This window comes from Streptopelia decaocto (assembly GCF_964273445.1).
Source record: "Streptopelia decaocto genome assembly, chromosome: 6".
Classification (NCBI taxonomy): Eukaryota; Metazoa; Chordata; class Aves; order Columbiformes; family Columbidae; genus Streptopelia; species Streptopelia decaocto.
The window spans coordinates 66,629,702-66,654,431 of NC_138660.1; the positions used below are offsets into that span (position 1 = coordinate 66,629,702).

Genomic DNA, 24,730 nt, shown 5'->3' on the forward strand with positions numbered 1-24,730 from the left:
TGGGTGGGGGTGCTTTAATGGGAATGCAAAGTGGTGTGGGAAGAAGGGGAGGGAGCCAAGCAGCTGGCTTCAATTAATCATCAGCTCTGCTGGAGGCTGGGAGGATGACTCTGGGGTGGTGAAGGCCAGGGGAGAGCGATGGAGGGGAGGTGGAGTGGGCAGGCTGGGGGGTGCTTGTGAATCTCAGAACATGTTGGTTTGGCACATTGGGGAGCAGCGATGGGGGTGCAGGGGACAGCTCTGCAAATAACACCCAGCCAACAACCAGATAAATACAGTTATTTTTGACTTCAGGAGAGTCTAGGGGAAGGACTGATAACAGTAGTTGTTATAAATGCTGTTATTTTGTGGAGTTTCTTAACCTGCAAGTTCTGCTTTCTGTTTCTTTGCAGCCGATTCACCCTCATTTGCTCCCAGGGGTTCTGCCAGCAGTGAGACGGTTGATGTAGCTCAACTTTAACAGCTCCACGTGTGGTAAAAATACTCCAGCTGCTACCAAAACCAGCATTTATGACCATGTTTTTGGAAGCACAGGTAACACTGTATCTGTGTAAGACTCTATTCCCCATTCCCGGCCCTTTTACATCTAAATGAGACCCCACTCCTGAAAGAGCATCTCTTCTCTATATAAATAACACCGAACTTCCCCACAGGCGTCTCTCTACCCTATGTAAATAAAATCGCAGCCCCTCCAGGCCTGTCAGTGCGAGGCATTAACGAGCCTGCAAAACCGTTTCTTCTCTCATTTGGTTTGGCAGTGCAAATGCTTAACTCTCTCAATGTGTTATTCAGAAAGTTTGGAAAATGTAAAGTATGCCTGAGAGAGATGCCAAATCCCTGAACTCATGGGGGAAGCGTTCATATAACTTAGAGGGGGGGAAAAAGAGCTCTCGGTGGTGTTTACTGTGTGCATTAAAGCTTTCCAGTTGTTAAGAACTGGCTGTATCTGCACCAGAGCTATCTGCTAATAACCAGAAGCACCCAGACTATTGTAAAAACGGTGAGTTCCTGCAAAATAAGTCCCCATGTGCAGGCCAGGCAGGACACATCTATTTGCAACACCAAGGAGAGCTGCTGCTTTTGTTATAGTACTAGGAAAAGCTTGTCAGAATCCACAGCAAAATGGAAATGAAGGTTTTTAATTTCTTTTTTAAGGGTGTCTTAATTGAAAAACAAAGCCATGTTTTTTTAGCAGCACTGCCCACCAACTCCAAAAGGAGATGGGATGGGTTGTTCTCATGTGCAGAGAGGATTAAATTCCTGAATCCAGCGGTGCCTCCTCCAAAGCCCTTGTACCTGTGGGATCTGGAGGAGCCCAAGAGCAGTACAGGTAAGCTGGATCTAGGCTCAGCTTTCCATGGCAGGTCCTCTGCTCCAGGGAATGGGGTTTCACTGGGAGCATCATCCCCAGAGAACAGAACTGCTGGTTTTCACCTGCTCTTCCTTCTGGTGACTCTCTGCTGTCTCCATGGAGTGGGAATGGGGTGGTTGTCCCCACAGCTCACACACGCACAAAGGTGATCTACCCTGCATGGTGCCACGTTGTGCTCACCTGATTTTGTGATGTTTTTTAACAAGGGATTAACTACAGCAGCACTCAGGCTTCTGGCCATCTCAGCCATCCATAATTTCAGTATGAAATCAGGAAGCGCTTGATTTCTTCACCTATTTTTATATAACCTTGGAAGAAGGTGCTGCCAGAGCAGCATCTGAGCGGGGAAAGGCTGGAAGGGACCATTCCCAACACCTGCTCCAGGCAAAGTGACCTGAGCTCCGCTTCCAGCAGCTCAGGGACAGCAGGACCAGCTTCTGGCAGCTCCTCCTGCAGCCGGGACCCCAGCAGAGACGTGGGGATTTCAGCTGCAAAGCATCTGGCTCCCTCTTGTGCTCCCCGTGTTTATGGCAGGAGAAGTGGGACCAAGTCCTGCTGGTGCAGCCCGCCGGGAGAGGTGGCCCTTGCGCATCTCCCCATGGCCAGATGGAAGACCAGACCACTCAGACCTGTTAGTCCAGACCTGACCTGGTATGGACCATCTCCATGTTCTGGTACCCTTGAGCTTGCCAAGAAAGATCGAGATGTTCCTGGAGCCCGGCTAGAGAAGAGGGTGTGCAGCTCCATCCGCACTATGTGCAGCCTGACGCTTATAGCTCGATGGGGGATGAGTTGTGACCTTCAGCTGTAGCTTCTACCTTGGAGAAAGTCCACCCTTCTACTGCACAATTCAGCACTGCCATCTGCATGTACCGCGCTCCGTGGTGGCAGAAATTTAAGGAGTAAGAAATGATTTCACCTTACAAAGATAACAGAACTTTGTTTTTCCAGTATTTTATACAGCTCTTCTTTTCGGTGAAGTGCTCTGCATCGCTGGTCCTGATCCACACTGCTGCTATCGCAAAGGTCATAGCGGTAACGAGCAGGGAAATACACCTGAAAAACAGCTTTAATGCAACACTCCAGCAGCAGCGGCGGCTGCCATTACAGGTAGTATTGTATTTCTTCTTAACTGAGTTACTTCTAGGAGAATTCCTTAAAGGTCATTAGTGGGTGTCAGGAGCCAAAGGAAAGCTGTGTTAGGGGAAGCAGAAAAAGGGACTTGTTTGCCAGTAGATGTTCTGCAAATTTAAGGAAAACGTTAGTACAACCAGACCGGGGTCTGTCAATTCTGGATTGTTGTGTGGTTTTGAATCCATTTCTCTGGTTGTTGGTTTGTTTGTGGTTTGTTTTGTTGTGTGGGCTTGTTGTTGTTGTTGTTTTTAATAATCATAATGAAAAATAATCATTAATTATTTTTTAGCTCTTAGCCAAGTTGTCTGGTTATCTTCACACAGCCTGCTGCAGAAATCGGGGAAAACCCCCATTCTCTAATGGTAGCTGAAAACAATGAAGTATCTACGTGTGATTTCACTGTGCTCTTAGTTCAAAAGAGAGGGATGGAAAAGGTCCTTTCATCAGTAACTGCGGCAGATGGAAGGGTAAAAGCCCAAAGGACATGAAAAGAGTTATTTTGAATGAAATTGGATGGCAGCCACATATCCCGCAAGCACTCAGCACCCACACTACATGCGAGGGAAGAAGTCCCCACAGAAACCTTGTGCAACGGAGAAGGAATTTCCCCGGCGTCAGCTTGGCCTTGCTCTCCAGCTGCTTTTCTCTTGCGCAAGACGTGCAACACAACAGGAACGCGTGTGTTTGTTTTTGGGAGCCTCCTGAGAGCCGAAGCGGAGCCAAGCGAGAGACGCAGCTCCTCCGGATACACGAGCTGCCAAGCTCATCTCCTCTCCCTGGTGGGACCGTCCCCATCCCACCCCCGCGGGCTGCAGGTACCGACTCACCCACCACCCTCGGCTGACAATTATGGTCTGTTTGCATCTGGGTTTTATGCTTCCAAGACTCGGGTGTGAAGACAGAAGCCTAAAAGTTGCCTTAAAATAAGCATTTAAATCTTCTAGGAGACGTGACAGGTCTTTTGTAGAATGTGCTTTTTTAACCAATACACAGCTAAAGTTTCGCTGCAACTCCAAGGTGGCAGAGGCAGTTTTGGTAACACAAATTAAACCTGCAGGAAGGGCTTTTCCTAATGGAACAACCTCCTTCCCATAGGAATTGAATAAACATTTACTTTGTATTATCAGATGCTCAGGTGGAATGGGGGTAAAGGAGGCTTTGCCCTCCCTTTGCCCTGCCAGGGCAGCGCTTTGGGTTGGTGATGTTGAAAGGACTCTAATTTTTTTTCCATCCACCTCCCCCATCCCTTCCAGTCAACAAGGAGACGGCTCGTGCCTCCAAATTGTGCAATATTTTCCTGCAAAGGGACGTCAAACTGACTCTTGAACCCTCAGGTCTTCAGGGGACAGAAAACAGTGTTTACCCCACCGACTGCAGAGCCGTGCGCCAAGATTTGGGCTCAGATTCTGCTCCTATTTGGGACCTTTTTGCCTTAAGTCAAAATGGGGCTTTGTATTTTTACAAACTGAACTGTTACATATCCCCTTCTGGTGAAGGGCAGCAGGTGTTGGCACAGCAATAAGGACAAATATTTTGTTGAGGTCCCACGAGGAAATTCTCTATTCAAATTAAAAGTACAAACCTGATGCTGAGAACACTGAGCCAGCAGTAATGGTTTAGATTGAGGAATAACAGCTGATGTGGTTTCCCAGGTATCTTCCAATACACACAAATACTAAATGCCCTTGTCAAGCTGAGTTTAAGAGACACAGCAGTGCTCTGCTTGCCATAAAAATAACTGAAAATAGGAGCTGGCAAGTCTCTTACCAGACCTAACACTGATTTGTTTTGTTGTATTTGTTTAAGTAATCATGGTAATGACAAAATCGGACTTTCTTTTTTTGCTAAACATCTATTGTTTTCCATGGTATCCGCATCATGAAGGAAGGAACAAATACGTGCTTCGTTTATGATGTTATTCTGCTGAAATGCTGTTTATATTTTTACAGCAAACAAGAGTGCTGGTGGGTCATGGCCTTTTTTTTGCTACAGGGAGCAGGTTCCTCTGTGGGGTTAAACCTTAGAGTAGCTCAGTCACAGCCGTAAGTGCCACAGCCTCTACTATCACTAGTAAAGACCAGGAACCATCAAAGGTGACAAAGATGGGCTGTTCCTGGCCAGCGCTGCTGCAAATCCAACACAAAATCCAGCCCCAGAAAGCCTGGAGCTTTACTAATCCACCCCAGAGCCAGATCCCTATTTACTAAACACAAACCAACCAAGGCAAAGCTCTTTTTTTATCCAACGAACTGCCAGCCAGAGAGAGCAGATGGGAGAGCACCGGGGAACAAGGAGCCAACGCCGGCCCCAGCGCTGCCAAGGACGTGGCGGCAACGGGGGTTCGGTGAGTGAATCGGGACAGGAGCTGCTGCAGCTGAACCACAATTCAGCAATAAAATCATATTCAACTGGGATGTTTTCAAGATTTTCAGTTTCTGACTGAAAATCATTCAGTAAAAATGACTTGCTTGCCAGGCGGCGGGACCCGAGTGATTCCTGGCCCAGCGCTGACAACTGTTCTCTTGTCAAACTTGACTCAAAAAGCGACGTTCAGCCAGTAGTAACCAGTCAGGATTCAAACTGGCACCAGTGTAGCCCGAAACTTGTATAGAAGTGAACAGGAAATACTAATGGTATGATTCAGAAAAAAATGAGGCTCTTCAGAAAAGAGAAGGAAAGGTCAATAGGGAGGCTAAAAAAGAGCAGTAATTTCATTAAAGGCTTATCCTTCATAGAGGATTTTCTCTTTTACAAGGTTGAAAAACTTACTGTTTTGCTTAAGCCCAAAGCAGCCCAGAGCTGGAGAACTGTCTGTGCTCCACGAGGAGGCTCTTCCAGGGCCCCCCTTCCAATGCAGCAAAGTAATTAAGCTCATCATCTTCCCCCTTTAATAGTATATTTTAATTCACAGCATTGGCACTGGTTTAACAACTTTATCTCTCACTGGTATAATCGCAACTGATAATCATTTGTGACAAGAAAATGCCTAAAACAATTCTTAGGCTTTAGGTTTGGGCTTCCAATCAAAAGTCTGGATGTTGGTTAAAAGAACATGGACACAATACTTCGTATAACTGATTTCTTTATTGGCATAAGAACTTACAACTTTTCCGGTACATAACACAAAAGAGCTGGTGCTCTGTGAATTTCGACAAATTATTCTGAACACACTCATATCACAAAATAAAAGTTATTTTCTAAATTGGTTTTATAAAAAGCCTAAACTAAGATGGGCATTTGGACCCTTGTAATGGATATAGGAAAAGTTTACCTTTGGAAAAACAAAACCATGCTGAAGTTGCTGCACTTCTGTGGACTAGATTTGTCCCTGATTTTACTGAGATGGAATTCTGTAACCAGCCTTCAGTTTTAACCACAGGCATTTAGGAATTTAGGAATTTAGGAATAAAAATGAAGGGCAAGAGAGACATAAACAGGTATTGTTCTGATAGCTCTTTATTAAAACAATACACATTTTTTTTTAGCCACACACATATCGAGACCTATCAAAACCTGACTATCTCTAGTTATTTATACGGTTCCTAACCAAAGGGAAACACAGTGTTCCACTTAGAGAGCAACTAACGTTGACTAAGCCTTCCTTAGATTGTCTGTATCTTACAAAGGTGGCAGAAACTCCACTGTCCCAACCTCTAGCACTAGTCTGAAAAACAAAAGTGGAAAGTATTAATAAAGCATAAGGGTGTTTCTGCTCTTAATTACAGCAACTGATTGGTTTTGTGGAGAAAAAAAAGAAATACTTTCATGTGGAAATAGCATGCTGTCAAGGGATGCTGCGGATGCATTAGAGCTGGAAAAAAACAAACCAAAACAAACATTATTGCTCCTATGAAAACAAATTTGCTTATTTTCCACTGTCAAGAACTTCCAGCGCTACCTTCTAAGGTCTTTCTCAGGACACAAGAAGCCAGTAAATTGAATAAGCATTCCATACCCTCCAGTGTCAAAGCTCTACCTGCTCTGGGCATCCCCACAATGAGAACTTCCTTCTGTAGATAAAGGCTCCTGTTTTCAGTGGTCATCTCCTTGCACAAAGAAACAAAACTCAGGTTCATGAGGCTTCTTCACTCTCACGGTGGTGAAGGAGGAAGGTGACACGTCTGCAGTGACAGAGGTGCAGAGGTTGCACCAGGACAGTCTCTGAGAAGCACAACGTGTAAACAACATGAACGCAAATGTTCTACCTGGTTGGAAACGGGTTCTGAATCTTATTGTTCACTTCCTTCATGAATTCAAAAATCTCAGGAGGATTTCCTATCACATCGATGCAATTACCATAAAGAATGGTCAAAACATAAGGGAAACGGGGTTTTAGACTGTCACACACCTGTGTATATCTCCGCTTTTCATCTCTGCTGTGCTCCTTACAGTAGACCCTCTCTTTACGTAAAGCTTTATGGAGCTTTATAGACTGATTTACAATTCTCTCTTTGACTCTTAATAGCTGTCCAACATCAGACCTCCTTCCAGCATTCTCAAGGTACACTGTAGTTATGTCACCATCAGTGATGGCAGAAATTACAACGTCATCATTTGCTTGGAATGTCCTGGGAAAAAAGTACTTCATGTAGTGATATACGCCTGTGTCAAGAACCACCACTTGTTTCTCCCCATCTGCATCACGAACAAAATTACTCGTCTCCGTGTGTTGCTGTGGGCTCCTCTTTGCTCTCTGATGGGATTTACTTTCTTCTCTTTTGTCCTTCTCTGAAAGGGATTTTGCTTTTAGTAACAGAAAGTCTCTCAGCAATGTGATTGCTGGAAATGAGCCTTGAACAGAAACGTGCCCATTGGCCTGCAAAGGACCAAAGCTCAAAGCTGTGCTCTCCTTTTTAAATTCTTCTATCAGATCTTCTACAACAAACTGATCTTTGAAAACAGACATATTGAGGACACATGTGACCAAGCTGAAGACCTAGAATTTTGAATGAGAGAAGTTAAATAACGGTTAACATAGCAATGGAAGCACAACTAGATAAACTACAAATCAGCTTACATTTTCACAGTAACGAGTTACTTTCAGCAGGTAGTATCTGGACAGCCTCTTGTCTTCTAGTCGATGTTCATCCTTCTTCAGAACACTCTCTACAACTGAAGAGAAAACAAAACCAGATTCACTTCTTGCCCAGTCAGATAATGCGCCATTGCCAGTCTGATGGGGGAGCATTTCATACGCGTTTTCCTCTCGATGCCTTCCCTAACAACCTCCCATACATACACACAGGTGATTCAATACTTTCATGCATTAGTCAAAATTGTTCAAAGAGAGACAGAAGCCCGTCTTCTTACAACACTAATTGGCAGAGGCTTATTCTCAAAGGCCTGACTTCAAAAATCATACCTGTTATGGATAGTATAGATTTATTCCTAAAAACAAATATAACAAACTCTTTGCATGAAGCTCCTTCACAGTCATGACTTCACTGAACAGAAACGAAATCCTAAAACTTACCAGATTACCTAAACTTACATGAAACTTACCAGAGAGGTGTTGATCTCACAGCTCTATAACATTCTAGTACTAGTTAACAATTTAAAATAATTTGGTTTAAGGTTAACATTCCAGGGCTAACTCTTTGGGGGACAGCTATATTTACTACAGTATATTAAATACCTTCTTGATCTTCAAAAGTCACATACGCAACTCCTTTGTTCATTGTCGGATATGTTACTTCTTCCACATCTCCCCCGTTATTCTTGGACATCTGGAAATGAATCACGAGGATGTCGGCCATGACCTCGTCGTGCAGGAGCCCATCTGGAACGCCAGCGACGACAACGGTCCGCGCTGCTTTAGCGGCTCGTCCTGTAGCCTGCGCACAGAGACAGGACACACCGTGAAGGAACGCGGGACCCGCCATCACCAAAGCGACTCCCTTTGGCACACACAACACGAGCATTTAGTAGCTAATTAATTAATTAATCCGCCGAATCAGATTGCAGTGAATGCCAGACTCCCCCAGGCACCTTTGCATTATCGTGCAGTAAAAAATATCCTGACTCTTAAGTTTAATTTACACCCTTAAGTTTAATTTACCACAGTATCTTCTTAAAGCCACAAAAATAAGAGCTAAATATAACAGCTTCTCAAATGAAAGGTCCAGTGTCACACTGATAAGGTTGTTTGCTCTGTATCTACTATAGAAAACTTAAAGGGAATGAAAAAATGTAACGGCATGCACTGTTCCATAAGGATTGTCTTTGCAGAGCGGAAGGGTGAATTTGTGTTAAATTCATGAGAGCTGGGATCTCAGGCTGTGATCTGACTCATCTCTCCACTTATTAAATGTATAAAACCTTGTTAAGTGGGAAGAACAAAATCCCCGTCACCCGAGACCCGCAGTGCGTAAAACATCTGACTACACACACGATCTTCATCAGAGCTAAGCCTCCCAATGCTGCAAACACAAAACCCATCCTAAATACGATTTGCATCTATGTCTTGTTGAGAAAAGCACGTTTTCTTTCCATTCTTATTAAATAGGCACAAACAGTCATATTTCAGTGGGAGTATCACAGAAAAGTTTGTGTAAATGGTGGAACACTTAGTAAATTTTGTAACAGTTCATTGACTTTTTGGAAGAAATAAAACACGTTAGTATGTCTGCATGGCAGTGTCCATGGGAACGAACTGTCAATAACTTCAGAGCGACTGTACTTGAGGTCAGTCACTCCATCTAAATTCTTCAGACTCCTCTTACAAAGTTCCTTCTGGATCTGGGCTGCATAAAACATTAGGGTGAGCACAGCAGTTACAAAGCCAGGGGCAAATGCTTCATTGACGTGAATCCAAAACCTTGTGGACCATCAACCACAGTGTTTCTGAAGGGGGTGAGGAGACAGATTCAACGAGACTCTGCAACCACACAAGCTTTCCATTCATAAAGACTTGAGATCTTTTTTTATCACCCATCACATTTAAAGAGCCAGGAGCTTTAATTATATTAGGCAATTATTTTGATGGTAATGTTCGTGCGAAAGCAAGTTTCTGTTCTAATGAGACAACATGAGGAGAATATAAACAGGGTGCTTCCAAGACTGACAGGGTTTTATGCAGGATTTTCTCACGCTGAAGCCGCCCGGGCACGAGCGGGAGCGCTCAGCTGCCAGACAGCATCTTGCACCTTGCCAGCTGGTGTTTTGCAGCAACGCTCGTGCCTGCTATTGGGGTTAGAAAAAAAAACATCCCATGAATATAGAGTTGGTTTGTGCTGAATCACTTCTCTGACACGGCTGCGTTCAGGGGCTGCTGCTGGACAGAAACGTGGAGCTGCGGGAGGTGATGATGCGACGTGATAGTGAGGAGAGGAAACGGCCTCAAGTTGCCCAGGGGAGGCTGAGGTTGGATCTGGGGAACAATTTCTTCCCCAAAGGGCTGTGGGGCATTGGAACAGGCTGCCCAGGGCAGTGCTGGAGTCACCAGCCCTGGAGGGCTGGACAGACGGACATGAGGTTCTCAGGGATGTGGGGCTGGGGAAACGGTTGAACTCGATGATCTTTAGGGTCTCTTCCAACCCAAATGATTCTATTTTCTCTGAGCAGCCCTGCTGGCCAGCGGTGACCACAGCGTTCTGTGCCCAGCCAGGCCACGTGTTCACCGTTTCTTGGGAAATACGTGGCACAAATCCACACTGACAAGAGATCGGCTGTGAACACTTAGAATCATAGAATCATTTCAGTTGGAAGAGACGCTCAGGATCATCAAGTCCAACCATAACTCTAGCACTAACCCATGTCCCTAAGAACCTTGTCTTACCCACAGACCTCATCGGTTCTCATAGTTATTAAAAAAAAATATACATATATAAGTGTGAGTGTCAGCAGGGTGGAGCCAGGCTCTTCTCAGTGACAACCAGTGATAGGACAAGGGGCAATGGGTACAAACTGGAACACAGGAGGTTCCACTTAAATTTGAGAAGAAACTTGTTGGGGGTGAGGGTGGCAGAGCCTGGCCCAGGCTGCCCAGGGGGGTTGTGGAGTCTCCTTCTGTGCAGACATTCCAACCCGCCTGGACACCTTCCTGTGTAACCTCAGCTGGGTGTTCCTGCTCCATGGGGGGATTGCACTGGGTGAGCTTTCCAGGGCCCTTCCAACCCCTGACACTCTGGGATTCTGTGTGAAGGGAAGGAAATCAGCCCTCCCAGTAACGAGGGGGAGCCCGGGGCCGGCGGCTGCAGCGCTGCTGAGCACCGGGTGTTTACCAGCCGGGGGACGGACACAATTCACTTTTCATTCACTTCGCCATCGTTTTGAACGCTCGGAAGCTCCCACCAGGCCAAAGCCGCTCCCCGCCCCGGCCGGCCCGGCCCGCAGCCCGGGCAGCGCCGCTGCGCGCCCGCCGGCCCCCCCGCGCCCTCCGAACCCCCGTGGGCACAGGCCCGCCCCCCGCGGGGCGCTGTCGCCGCCGCCCCGCTCCCCGCACGGCCCTCCCGCCCCCCGCACTTGCCATGGCGGTCGCTCCGCCGCGGTGTCCCCAGCTTGGCGAGGAGCGGGAGGGCTCGGCCTGTCCCGGCCCGGCCGTGAAACCGAAACCGAAACGGCGGCTCCTGCGCTCCCGGGGGTGAGGGGCGGGGGGGCCGGTCCCGCCTCCCGCCGGCCGGGGGAAGCGAAATCCCTCCTGGTTCTGACCAGAAATGGCCGGAGCTCCCCGGTATCCGGGGACGCCGCCTCCCGAGGCAACGCACCGTGACCGGTATGCCCGGGCTTGTCCTTACGGTGAGGCCGCCCCGCTAACCCTGCGGTCAGTGCTGGGCCCCTCACGCCAAGAAAACCCGTGAGGTGCTGGAGCGAGTGGAGAGGAGGGAACGGAGCTGGTGAGGGGCTGGAGCACAAGTGTGATGGAGCGGCTGAGGGACCTGGGGGGTTCAGCTGGAGAACAGGAGCTGAGGGGAGACCTTCTGATCTCTGAACTGCCTGAAAGGAGCTTGGAGCCAGGGGGGTCGGGCTCTGCTCCCCAGGAACAAGCGCCAGGAGCAGAGGAAACGGCCTCAAGTTGCCCAGGGGAGGTTGAGGTTGGATTTAGGAACAATTTCTTCCCCAAAGGGCTGTGGGGCATTGGAACAGGCTGCCCAGGGCAGTGCTGGAGTCACCATCCCTGGAGGGCTGGACAGACGGACATGAGGTTCTCAGGACATGGTTTGGTGCCAGAGTTGGGTTAATGTTTGGACTCGACGATCTTGAGGGTCTTTTCCAACCAAAACGATTCTGTGATTCCTGATACCCCTGACTGTGTCTCCTCAGCACGGGGCTGCCCAAGCCGGCTCCTCACACACAGACAAGGTGGCCAAAGGCTCTACTGAACATGTACTGAACTGTGGCATCCACCCCGTCCTACGCCAGGGCCCTCTGACCGCCTGGACACTGAGGTTTGCTCATGGTGGAAACTGCAGCTGTGAAGATTTGAAGTACTTGAATGAAGGATGGGCATAAAAAGGTCACAGCTCTTCAAACTTCCAGTCAAAGATAAATTTACTCCGGTAGGTAGAAACAAGGATATCCCCATTTATAGAAGCATCACCTGAAATCTGTATTGGTTTTCATCATTAAAACTGTTTTTCAGCCTTTATATGGCACCACTATTGCTTTAAAATGTAAACAGTATCATCAACTCATCAGAGAGAAAATGGAGACATTTACAAATACTGATTGTCTTAAAATGTTACTTAAAGGCCCATCTTGATTTTATTCACTCAACACCTGTAGCTTCTCTCTACTCCTCCACACCATGATACCTCATGAGAATTTTAAACTTTTTTCTTAAGTATTTGCTTCTCAACATTTATTAGTGAGGTACATTTTAAATTCATTACATTTTTTACCTTAACAGGTTTTTCCCCCCATTCTTTTTAAGGCAACTTGATCTCATCAATATTTTAAGATTGTTACATGCTAAAGTACACAATCTCTGTAAATACTCCAGCACTACTATTTTTTTTCATTATTTCATAATTATCAGGTACTCAATCCATGTCTTTGCATGCACTAAACGGTAAGAGGTGCTACAGTCACATGTATCTCACCCAGCACTAAATTCAGAATTAACTGTGGTGCTCACAGCCTTTTAGTTTCCCATTTTCAACCCTATCTATTAACAGCTTCTCTAGAATAAGAATAATACCTGAGATATCTAGTGCTCTTCTTGCACTAGTTTGGTGCATTGTCCCTTTTCTGCATAAGATGTCAAATACTATGAAAATATATTATTTGCAATGTTGGACCCATGCTAGTTTGAAGTTAAGATTATTGTTGCCAAACCATTTCACCCTCAAGGGTAGCAAATAAAAAGGACAACAGCAGAAAAGGAAAAACACTCCTCCTTGGGAAAGAAATCCTCCTCTTACTTTGTACTTTGTTTTATGTCAAATATATTCTAGAATGAGAACTGGAAGGATGAACTGGAAACAAAAGGGGGACTTTACACACTGAAAAATTAATTTACCCTAAACTGTATATGGCTTTTTCCAACTCTCTCTACACAGCCTGCCAGAGCAGTCAGGCCACTCACACGCACCAAAACAGGGACCTCAAGCACAGCGCTAGTATGAAGCAATCTGGTTTACATAGAGAATCATCTTGATTCTTTAATATTTTCAAGTAAGCAAAATCATGGACAAAAATGAGGAAAAATGTAATCGTAGAAGCAAGTATCCAAACAATAAATCAGGCTATTAACTTATCAGAAGCTCAGCAGAATTTGCGTTAGGCCCTAGGAGAAGTAACTGCGTGTCGACAGCTAAAAGCTCGATGGCTGCCATGGCATTTCCTACAAGGTGCAATTTCTTGAGTAGATTTGTGGTGGTTTTGCACTCTCCCTTTCCCTGTTCTCATCACTAATTTGATAATGCAGATTTTGTGAAGTTACAGGGTAATTGCTTGCAGGTATTTGAGTTCTGGTGGCACACAGCAACCTCAGCAGGCCTGGGGTCCTGTCAGAGAGACCTTCTGAAGCTCTGGCACTGCAGAAAAGCAGGTCTGGGAAGACACTTTTGACTGGGATTACCTATGGCTTTTGTAACCAAAATGTAAGAAGAAATAGATTTATCCCACTTCGTATTATGTGACCTGTCTAAAATTTGCAGGATACAAAATCGGTCAGTGTGCAGAAAGTTTAAAGTGCTGGTAAAGGCCTTTCCTATGACTTTAATCAGGAACCTCTGGAACACCAGCGAGCTTTACTGAATTTCTACGCAAAGTCTGTGCCGTTACACAAATCAGAAAGACAGGGAGTTCCTCTTTCTCAAATACAAATTTCAGCGCATTAAAGTACAATGTCTGCATAACTTCCTATGCCTCTGATGAAGCAAAATACCGGAACTTCATCAGTTCAACCTCCAATTTCCTATGTGGCATTCTAAGTATCCTCCTCAAAACAAACGCATGTTACTCCTTTTGATACGTATTTGATTTTCTCTATTTCCCCACCATTATTACTAGGCTTCTGAAAATGAATTTCAATCATGTCCTGTATGCTTTCTTCATCATCTTCCATCTCTTGAATTCCTTTCAACAGAATGGTCTTCTTGGAAACACCACAATAGAGCTGTTGAGGAAAGAACAACAACTGAAGGCACTGACAGATACTGAAAATCAACATCCTTGATCAGGTAGGGCTCGGATCTTTGATTACATTTTACGAGTTTGGACAGTGGGGTGTATTTCTGTCACTGGAAATAGCAGGAGTTCCGAACTCTATCATACACTACAGAGTTCAATATGCTGCCTTAACTGGTGTGTCCTGCACTCCTTAATGCCCCCAGACTGGATTTGGGGATCTCTGATGACTCTGGGCAGCATCACTCCAGAAAAATCCATGTGATACATGACACACACGTGCAAAGGATGCTGCTGTATCTCATAAACACACAGTCAATGCTGTAATTATAAAGGCCTGATTATATACACAATACTGACTTGATTACAATCTATTCATAGAACGTAAAAGACAATTTTGGTGAGAATATGATGAGCAAGCAAACTCGTGTTACAGGAGAAGAAGTCATTATTCGAGATGAATGAATGAATGAATGAATGAATGAATGAATGAATGAATGAATGAATGAATGAAAAATGAATGAGCAAATGCTTCCTAGAACAAGGGTCTCCGCTGAGATTATCAACAAGGCTTCTCATTAGGGATGAATATGACAGTGCTTTGCGACTTGGAAAAACATTGTTGTGTCTACTATTAACATGCTTTACAAACAATTCAATTTACAAACAATCTGTCTCCTGTCCAGCACAGACATTATGGTAAGCAATGATACAATTTGATCAAAGACACACACACCCTTTAAAAATAAATTACAACCTTCACACTGCAAACCATCAGATTATCAGCAGAGCAGATTCACACTTGCTATGAAGATTCACAAAGTGCATGACACAAAAGCCGCTGCGGTCCTCAGAACTGAAAATTCTACCCACATCTCGTATTTCCCACCTATCTCTTCTGTTTAGGGCTTAGCCTGGACTAGATTCTTTTACCTGAAACTTTTCCAAGTGTGTGCAGCTGTTTGGGGAGACAGAAAGCCTGTAGCACCTTCCATTTACAAAGAAAGGATATTCAGTACATCTCACAAAGCCGTTGGCTGCTGTAATAGAGAATGAGAAAAAGAGGAGTAATGTAATCTGAAATGCATTCTCTAAGCATATCAAAGAACAGACTCATCTTTCGTATATGGATTTAGAAGCTAATATATGGTAGCACCGTTCTACATTCTTCATATGCATTTTGAGAAGAGTTTATTTGGCATTTCCAAAAAAGCAAAATCATTAAATACCCACAAAAGCTTCTGAAATAAATCTGAAGCAGCTGCTCTAAATGGATGTGGCTCCACTGATCTTCATAGAATTTCATACAGTTGGGCAATCTGAATGCCTGTCTAACTTCATTCTAATGAAACAAGAGCTAAAATCAAACACATTTTCCTCATTTTCTTTTTTTGCAACATGAATGTCAAGCAATGCAAAGAGAAAAAAGGCTTTTGACAAAGAAAGAAATAAAGCTCACAAACTGCATATCATGTCATGTTTGATCAAAAAGGAACATGATGAAATACTGCTTTATTTACAGATGGGTGGGTGAACCCACATCTTTTCCTCATCTACTTAACTCTCCGTCACAAGAATTTGCTGCATTCAGTGGTTAAGTTAATGCAGAATGTAATATGGAATGGAGTGTAACGCAGAATGGACAATCTGGCCTGTACATCTCGCTAACAAAATATTGCACACTGTACCTCCAGGTGTGAGGAACGTGACAACAGCTGTTCCAGACTGCCTGTCGTAGCTCACATTTTCTACTTCTCCTCCTCCTCCCTGTTTAGATTTGTAGAAATTGAGCTCTAACTTGTCTCTCATCCAGTCCTCAGGAATGGGTAGCTCGGGTACATCTGAAACGTTGATCTTCTTGCCAGAAATAGTGACATGGAGCTAAAAAAATAACAACCAAAACCTGAACCTAAAGCTTCTTAAATACTGCAAGTTCATATCTTTATGGTTTCATCTTTCATTTGATTACCTCAAATTTGATTCCCATGTCAAGTGTAAAAGGCTTCACACGCACATCTGTTATTTTGCTGTCCAAGTTCACAGTATGTTTACCCATCTTTATCAGTCTCTGGGCAACTAAGGAAAATCACAAGTTTTCAGATATGAAAAGCCTCGTTGAATCATCATAAAACCAAAACTATTCCCCAGTCTCTTAAGCAAAATCTCCTTTAGCATCACTAAAGAACAAATAAATAAAAGTTAGGCAACCAGATCCCATTATCCACGTCTTCACCATCCCTCTCTCATCTCAGATCTCCCCATCACCTGATGTGTACACTTAACCAACGTAACTGCTGTCGGAATGAGCCACTGCCCAGAGTAAGAAAATAATCAAATTCTGCTGCCAAAACATTTTGAATCATTCTTGACAATACTCTGGGAGGTAGAAACATATTCCAAGTTCCAAACACCAAGTGTTGTTTGTATTAGCTGAGAGCAGAAATTTGGTAATCCAACCAAAACATGCAGAGTGCTTGCAAGGATTATTTTCTACTGCTTGGTACACAACAGTGAACCGTTCTCTGTGTATTCTTTCTCTGGCTGTTGTTGATTTTTTTTTCTCTCCAAATGTTGATGTAAATATTTTCCCTTTGGCAATGAAATATGTCAGAGACATTAATTTTATACTTAAAATATGCATCATACCTTCTTCATCTTCAAAAGTGAGCAGGGCCTGGTTTTGATTCAGTCTGAATGGGATTTTTGTAGCTACACCAAAAACACAGTGAGTGTTCACATCTGGATCATCATCCTTCATGTCTTCCATGTGACTGAAATTCATTTTCATTTCTGCTACTTCTTTTTTAATCTAATATTTTAGAATCAAGATAGAAAAAAAGACAAAACCAACAAATTCTGTAATTTATTGCAGAACAGAAACATAAACTGTAGTCTTCTCTTGAAGTGCTACACACACACACACACACACACACATATATATATAAATATGCATATTGAAGTTTAACAGTGAAGCAGATTGAAGTCATGGCTGGTAAAACAGGCAGAACTCCTCTAACTGAACTGATTAGTTGTACTTGTCTATTCCTGGGAATTTTGTCAATGAGGTGGGCTTTTCTTCCCTTGAATTAACTTTGAACTTCAACTTGACCTTATACAGTACTAATTCAACTGAAGTGCACAGAGATTTTCACCTGCAGAAGTAGAATACTTTTGGTATCGAAAATTTGCAAAATGCAAGTATCAGAGTCATTTGTGTTGCGATTTATTTTTGCCTAATTGCATCACTGCTCTACAGCATGGGAAGTCTGCTAATCAACAGCCTTATTTGTTGCCATCTTAGTAAAATTGATAAGAATATCCAAGTATTTTCTAACGAGGATAGATTAAAGCTGTTCATGGAAACGTTGGTTAGGAAAGGCTGCTTTGATAGGCTTGAGGGAGTTTCAGATAACTCTTTTTTCCCCTTTACGTAACCATTTCAAAAGAAAACCCACATAGAAGAAAAATACTTGTCCTGTCAAGATAAAATGACCAGAGTAATTAAAGAATTCCTGCCACGTATCTTCAAAATGAGCATCTTATCTGTGCGCTGCTTTCCTTCCATTCCCTCTTCTGCTCATGGAAAGAGACGCTTTTCCTAAAGATAATTCACACACAGGGTGCAGGTTCCTCTTCACCCCTTCTAGAATCCTTTAGAATCTCCTTCTCTGGCTGCAAATTGAGTTACTTCTGATTTGGAGTAACATGAGAAAGCTTATAATGAAGTCAGTGTAGGCTAAAATAAATGCTACATTTGCCATATAATGGACATATTCCCTTTCTTCCATCCTCTTGCCCAAGAAATGGAAAATGAAAATACCTGAAAATTCCTAATGCTATGTGTATTTTTTATTCTATTGTCTTTCATTTAATAATTTTCTGCCTTCATTCCTCTCATGTATTCAATATCTCACATACTTGTTTCCATGTCCTTAACCTGCTTCGCATTATCTTGCCAGATAAGAGAACCCAAAACTTCAAGCTATATTTTATATTGAAACCAGTGGAGGTTCAAATTCTGAACACTGGCCCCAAGAGTCTAGAACTGACAAAAGGAAAATACGCCTTTCCAAAAGACAAACTGCAAACTGTTTCCAACTTTACCTGCCCGGCCAGCGAAAGCACCGAACTGCATCCTGCGAGGTCCTCCCGCAGCTTGTCAATCTCTCTCTTCAGCTCAGCGTTCCCTTGGTTTAGTGCAAAGATTTCTCTCTACAGCCCAACGAGGATAAAATGCAAAATTAAACACACAGAAGGCAAAAATACGTTTCAGCAAAATCTGTAGAGATTAGAAACAGTTTCAACTTTTAATTATCCTACATGACAGCCGTGCACAGTACATTTTTTGCGTAGCTTTAACTACCACAAGGTAAATTCACTCACCAAGGAGCAGTTTTAAGATAAATTACAGTAGGAGAGTTTTTGAAACAAGGCGTTAGTGTTTCCAAGCACATACAGTTTACCGTAAATTGCACAGCACTTTCCATTGTTATGTCATTTCCCTATACACATGCGTAAGGTCAGAGCCTCTGTCAACACACAGACCTTTTCTCTTTTGTACCATGTGTGATCCTGGAAACTGTTATTCCCTTTTGTGTCAAGTTCAGCAGTTTCTACTCCTACTCTTCCCTCTTTATCTTCCTTCAGCAAGGAAGAGGGAACATTTCTTCTACCCCCTGTCTGCTGCACGCACCCTCCACACCAATGAATCCTAAGTGGGCATAAAGCCCATGTAACTAAATCCAGTATTCCCTGACATGGGAACACAACGGAACAAGAAGGAAACACAGCAGATGGAGTCACAACCAGCCATACGCAGTTAGAAGATGGTTCTTTTAAAGTCATTAATCACTCGAGACATTTAGACCAGTTCCCATCAGCTGAAGATGATGTAAAACAAAAGCCAGGTGAAGATAATGACCTCTTCTGGCTTTAAAATCCAAATATTTGTGACTGGAGAATGAAAAACATCTTCCAGAAAATCTCACACCAACCTGCCTGTACTTAACCTATTAATTACATTTTAATAAATGGCCTCAAGTTGTGCCAGGAGACATTTAGATTGGATATTAGGAACAATTTCTTCCCCAAAGGGCTGTGGGGCATTGGAACAGGCTGCCCAGGGCAGGGCTGGAGTCACCATCCCTGGAGGGCTGGACAGACGGACATGAGGGTCTCAGGACATGGGGTGGAGGTGGATGTGGCAATGCTGGGTAATGGTTGGTCTTCATCTTCTAAACAAAATAGGCCTCAGTTTTGCCTTTACTCTTCCAACATTACCATAAGTCTTATTTTATTGCACTGGTTCTTAATCTGCCGCTGGAAAACTATGTGTAGAACATTCTAGTCATACAGTCTGCAAACCGGTACAGCTGTTTAAACTGAAAAGGAAATATTACTCTTATTTTCTCTAATCGACACCTCCTTCCCAACTCCCCAAATACTCACAGCCAGGAGTAAACTTGCTCCGTACCTCATAGGTGTCCCTAGACATCATCATGTCCTTGTGCTGTTTCTCTTGGAGGTTCTTTAGCTGTATCAGCTTCTCCTCTGCTTTAATACACTCTTCATCAGCACTTACTTTACAGAGAAGAAGGTCAGCTTTTGCTTTTTCAGCTTTTTCAACTTCTTCCTGGATAGTAAAAACCTTTTTATTATTTTTTCTCTTCCACGGGAACAAACCAAACCTTAAGCCCTTTATATTTATTTATTTTTAAGATTTTGGATAAATATTTCTCTTAGACTTACAAGTGTAGTTACCACTGAGATCAACACAAGCAGGAATAGAGAACAAGTCAGGCAAACATGATTTGGTTTTAGAAGGGTGAACTAAACATCTTCCAAGTATCTTTCAGGTTATTTCCACCCGTCTGTGTGCTTTATAGAACTTGCCTTCCATTTCTCCAGTTCTTCCTTAAGTCTTTCCATCTCATCTTTTGGTGTCCCAAAAGAGTCAGTGGTTGTCACACTCTGGAGAGAAAAGAAGAGGCACACACAGGTTTTCCCTTCCCTTAGGCAATAATTGAGACACAGCAAACAATTCAAATGAGTCTTCAAAATAGAAAAGAAAAAGAAACCCTCTGGAGTTGGATGACGCATTCTGCATGGTAGTTCTCAATGAATGTCCGTTAATGAAAGTCCAGTGTATTTTGCCTGTGTGCTCATTTGCTGTTTTTCTCCAGTTATGCAGGCAACATATGTGGTGAGTCAAACATTTTGAGAGATCAGTTGTATTTCCAAAGTAAATCTTCCTAGAATCTGCATGCCAGACAATGGCATATACCTCTTCATTTTTTTTAAAAGCGTTCAGACACTTAGGCCAAACCATTGATCCATTTTAATGGCTGTACAGGATAAAAACCTAAGATCCTGGTCAGTAGTCATTATTTGCTAACTATCCAACTGAAAATATTCACAGGCTAGTATTTTGATAAATAATAAAAGCAAGTTGTGCCTATGTTCTTCCACGGAGAACTAAGCCCCTCAAACCACCCATGTTTATCTAAGTGCTTTCTCAGCAGTTCTAAGAGAATGTAGAAAGAATATGCAGGCCTAATGAGAAACAAAAATTCAAAATGGGATGGTTCTGAGATGAGGGAGACTGGACAACAAAAGGGATCAGCGAGCAGGAGGAAGGTGATGAAAGAAGCTTTTCTGAATGTAAGTACTTCAGGGCAGAAGTTCACAAGCAAGGGAAAACGACAACTGTAAAAAGCCCAAGAAGAGAGAAAATCTTCCCTGTTCTGTTTTGTTTCTATGGCTGCAATATTCTGCAGGACAGACAAAAAAAAATCCAAAGAGACCTGCTGAAACAATCCCTCCCTTTTACTTAAGATTACATAACACTTGAATGTGAACCATGAAATTTAGGCCTGGAAAAGGTCTATATTAGATAATCTCGTCAAATCCCTTGGTAATGCTGGGTATTTCCTAAAAACAATAAAACACAAAATATTTTTTCCACTACTTTGTCCAGTTTCAAATGCCTGTTGAGCAACAGGGAAATCCCTGTCTGTGTCTAACTTAAAACCGGGAAAAAACATTCCTTTGCTCAAGGGATTGAGTGCAGGAAAGGAGAAGGATGCACGTGCCACAGCTGGAAGCGGATAAGAAAGGATGTGTGTTTTTTCCTGAAAAATGGTTTAAGGCAACAGTTTTGAACCTGGAAGAAGGAAAACATAAGGAAAATGCAAGAAATGCCAGGGAAAGTCCCATCCCAACTACTTAGCAAACTGCAGGAATTGAATCAAGGGAGGCACCAGGAAAAGGGAAATTCCCCTAAGAAACCTCTACAGGGAGACATGAGGTAGGACAGGGAAATTCTAACAGACTCTGGAATGCAGACACTTTGGAATGGGATTTTCCCTATGGAAAGAGGAGATGGGAATGGGGGAAGTCCAAAATATTAAAGGACGGAAGAAGATGAGACAAGAAGTTTCAGAAGCAGCCCAAGCACAAACCTTCATTCAGAGATGCTACAGTCAAATACTGATATTTTTTTCCAGGCAGCACATCAGGAAATACTTACAAAACCATTATCTTGTAGAGATAGTGGCGGACTTGTTAAATCCATTGAAACCTGAGGGAACAGGAAAAAACATTACAACATTGTGTGCGTTGGCTCTTTTTTGTGGCAGAACAAAATACCAGAAAGGAATATGAGAAGCTGTGTCGAGCTTAGCGAATTTTTCAGTGTCAGTGTTGTATCATTTCATAGGCAAAAGTGATATATCTTGGATATCTGAAACCTCATTGCTTACTAAGTGTACAAGCCAGAGACGTGTGAGGAATTCTACATGGCACAGCTTAATTTTTCTGTTATGAAACTTATGTACTTACCTTTATGCTACTTTTGCTCTGTTAGACGCCTGCCTAATATCCTGTATGCTCTGTGCTTGAGAGATACGACCCTTAAACCCGTTTAACACAAACGAAAACACTGCAGATAATATAAAAATCCGGAATCTGTCGCCACAACATTTTGCGGAGGCAGATAAAAAAGGAATTTAGACACATTCATGGGCCGCTGATCCGCAAAGCCGGTGCTAAGGCACACAGGTTCCCAAGCAGATCTGTTCTGCGGATGCTGGGTTTAGTGTGAAAGCTTCACACCCTGAGCTGGACACAACAGCTGCCAGGACCTGGGGACATTTCTGACGCTCTCCCCTGGGAATTCTGAGCTTGTTTTTGACCTGACACCCCTGTACCCGTGAAGTTTGACAATGAGGTTGTGTTCAGTTTATGATCCAGGAATCTGCTTTGTGTTAAGCAACCAAAATGTACTGACTTATGTACTGAACCCTGAATTGGGAAAAATGAAAGCATGATTGAAAAACACCCTCCCTTGGCTCCTCCCGGCAGCTGGGGCCTGTCCCTGTGTCCCCAAACTTTCTCCTGTGACCCTGGGGACCCACAAGGCTCCTCACGACCTCACCCGCAGCTCCGGCAGCCCCTGCCCGGCCCGGGGCTCGCAGCCCCCCGGGGGCTCGCACGGACAGCGGCCGGGGGCCAAGCGGCCTCCCCGGGGCTGGGGACACGAGCCCGGAGCTGGGGACACAAGCCCGGGGCTGGGGACACAAGCCCGGGGCCGGGGACACAAGCTCGGGGCTGGGGACACGAGCCGGGGACACAAGCCCGGGACCCGCACAACTTACCCAGCTCCGGAGCGCTGGGTCGCAGCCGCGGGTCCCTGCCCAGCAGCCTCCGGCGCCGCTTTCGGTTTCTTCCCCGAAATGACGTAGGGAAGGTGGTGGCTCCGTCCTCCCGCTTGTGTCACACCCGCCCTCGGCTGCCGAGCCCCGAGGAGTCCCTGATAATCAGCCCATGTGCGCTACAGAAAACGGGGAAAATGCCAGAAAATGTGGGAAGCGGGCGGGCCGGGAAAGGCTTGGTTGTTGCGCCCTCAGGGGGGGCACAAAGGCTCCCGGTCCACCGTCACCTCCCTTGTGTTTCACCCCTTTTTCACCCATCTCATTGGGCTGGAAGCTTCTGGTTTGGCCTCTAGTTTTTTCTAAGACTTGGCATCCTCAGACTAATTCTGGTGGATTTGTTTTATTTATTTGTTTGTTTGTTTGAAACCACTTTCTCTGGGATTATATGTTTGTGTTCTTAGGAATAACTCTTCCTTCTTTGCTGGGCGGTGGCAAAAGTTATAAATCGTTCAGTGACAGAAAGACCCTTTGCTGATGGAGATGCCACATTACATTAAAAAAAAACTATGGAAAAAGTCTGGAAAAGCAAGTGGCAGGTGGTGGCCAGATGGTCCTTTCCCTGGGGTGGCAGCAACCCACAGTCTCAGAGGGAACCCACCATCTCAGAGGGTTCCCACCATCTCAGAGGGAACCCACCACCATCTCAGAGTGTTCCCACCATCTCAGAGGTATCCCACAGTCTCAGAGGGTTCCCACCATCTCAGAGGGTTCTCACCATCTCACAGGGAGCCCATCACCATCTCAGAGGGACGCCACCACCATCTCAGAGGGATCCCACCTTCTTAAAGGGTTCCCACCATCTTACAGGGATTCCACAATCTCAGAAGGTTGCCACCATCTCACAGGGATCCCACCATCTCACAGGGATCCCACAATCTCAGAAGGTTGCCACCATCTCATAGGGATCCCACCATCTCACAGGGATCCCACCATCTCACAGGGATCCCACCATCTCAGCTCAGGAGGATGAGGTGGGGTCCTGGAGTAAGGGGTGGCTGCCATCTCTCATCCAGCAAAAGGCTTCATCCTCCTTCCAAGAGGCACGTGGTTGATTTATAAACCCTTCAGTATAGATTCATAAAAATGATCCGTGGCAGACACACCTAGAATTGGGCAACACAGTCCCGGCTGGGCAGTCTATGAGCAATGCCAGCTTCATTCTGTGGTGTTTAAGGTCTCTTGAGCTTTTTTTCAAGTCCTTTGGCTGGCGATAGCGTTGGGTGAGTTGGATTGGAGCCCAAATCTGACAACTACCTCCTTTCCGCCCCTCACAAAAAGCCCCAGTTTTGGCCAGACCGGTTCTCAGGTCTGTGACCACAAGTGCTGGTGTCAGCATAGGGGCAGAAGGGAAGGAGAACTTCAGCATGTGTGTGGGTCAGCTTAGAGAAGTCATGAGATGTGGACTGGTGTGAGGGGAATTATGGTTGCGAATATTCGCTGTGTTATCCAGTGGGCACTCATTTGCTAAAGAAATTTCAGGGCAGAATTTCTTTGGGGAAAAAAAAGCTTAGATTTCCATATTGATCGGCTTAAGGAAGACAAAGCGCTGGGTCCTCCTTGAAGGGTAAAAGGCTTTGGTTACTGAATGATCGTTCTTCATGTAGGTAACTGAAGGAAAGAGTCTCTTACGGATCCTGAGAGAGCTGTTATGACTCGCTTTGTTGTGCTGCCCGGACAAACTGGGCTTCTCGTGATGGGACCTGTCAGGTGGCAGCTACAAAGTGTGGTGCTGAGCATGGATGGGTGAAAGAAAAGCACCCCAGACGTCTTTCACCAATAGCTCTGGGATTCAGGAGCATCCGAAATTGTATCCAAGACACAGCTGATTGAATTCAAACTTACTGATACTTGTAATAGGTGCATTGCAGTCGTGAACAAAATATAGCCAATGTCCTGGGTCAAGAAAAGACAAAAGCACATCGCTTTCAGGTTTCCTTTAAAA

At 44.4% G+C, this 24,730-nt stretch overlaps 3 protein-coding genes across 4 annotated transcripts in view; 1 reads left to right on the forward strand and 2 right to left on the reverse strand.

The window, feature by feature from the left end:
• Window positions 1–5,577: 5,577 nt before the first annotated feature.
• Window positions 5,578–11,236, reverse strand: RBM43 (RNA binding motif protein 43). Of its 2 annotated transcripts, none has more exons than XM_082055095.1 (4): window positions 10,974–11,236; window positions 8,142–8,340; window positions 7,545–7,618; window positions 5,578–7,442 (listed from the first exon to the last, which is right to left on the reverse strand). In XM_082055095.1, exons 1-4 carry the CDS (start codon window positions 10,974–10,976, stop codon window positions 6,708–6,710), a joined length of 1,011 nt encoding a protein of 336 aa, XP_081911221.1. In that variant the 5' UTR covers window positions 10,977–11,236; the 3' UTR covers window positions 5,578–6,707. The 2 variants fall into 2 exon arrangements, with proteins under 2 accessions (XP_081911221.1, XP_081911220.1); XM_082055094.1 differs by having other exon boundaries at window positions 7,524–7,618.
• Window positions 11,237–11,977: 741 nt separating this feature from the next.
• Window positions 11,978–22,849, reverse strand: NMI (N-myc and STAT interactor). Its single transcript, XM_082055093.1, has 10 exons — window positions 22,732–22,849; window positions 21,606–21,656; window positions 19,970–20,047; window positions 19,551–19,709; window positions 18,182–18,289; window positions 16,724–16,886; window positions 16,047–16,153; window positions 15,766–15,958; window positions 15,011–15,117; window positions 11,978–14,066 (listed from the first exon to the last, which is right to left on the reverse strand). Exons 2-10 carry the CDS (start codon window positions 21,648–21,650, stop codon window positions 13,878–13,880), a joined length of 1,149 nt encoding a protein of 382 aa, XP_081911219.1. The 5' UTR covers window positions 21,651–21,656; window positions 22,732–22,849; the 3' UTR covers window positions 11,978–13,877.
• The window catches only part of TNFAIP6 (TNF alpha induced protein 6), a 36,213-nt gene continuing 25,504 nt past the window's right edge, over window positions 14,022–24,730 (forward strand). Inside the window, exon 1 of the mRNA XM_082055100.1 lies at window positions 14,022–14,130. The gene's annotated coding sequence lies outside the window, so the exon portion shown is untranslated. The remainder of the gene's footprint in view (window positions 14,131–24,730) is intronic.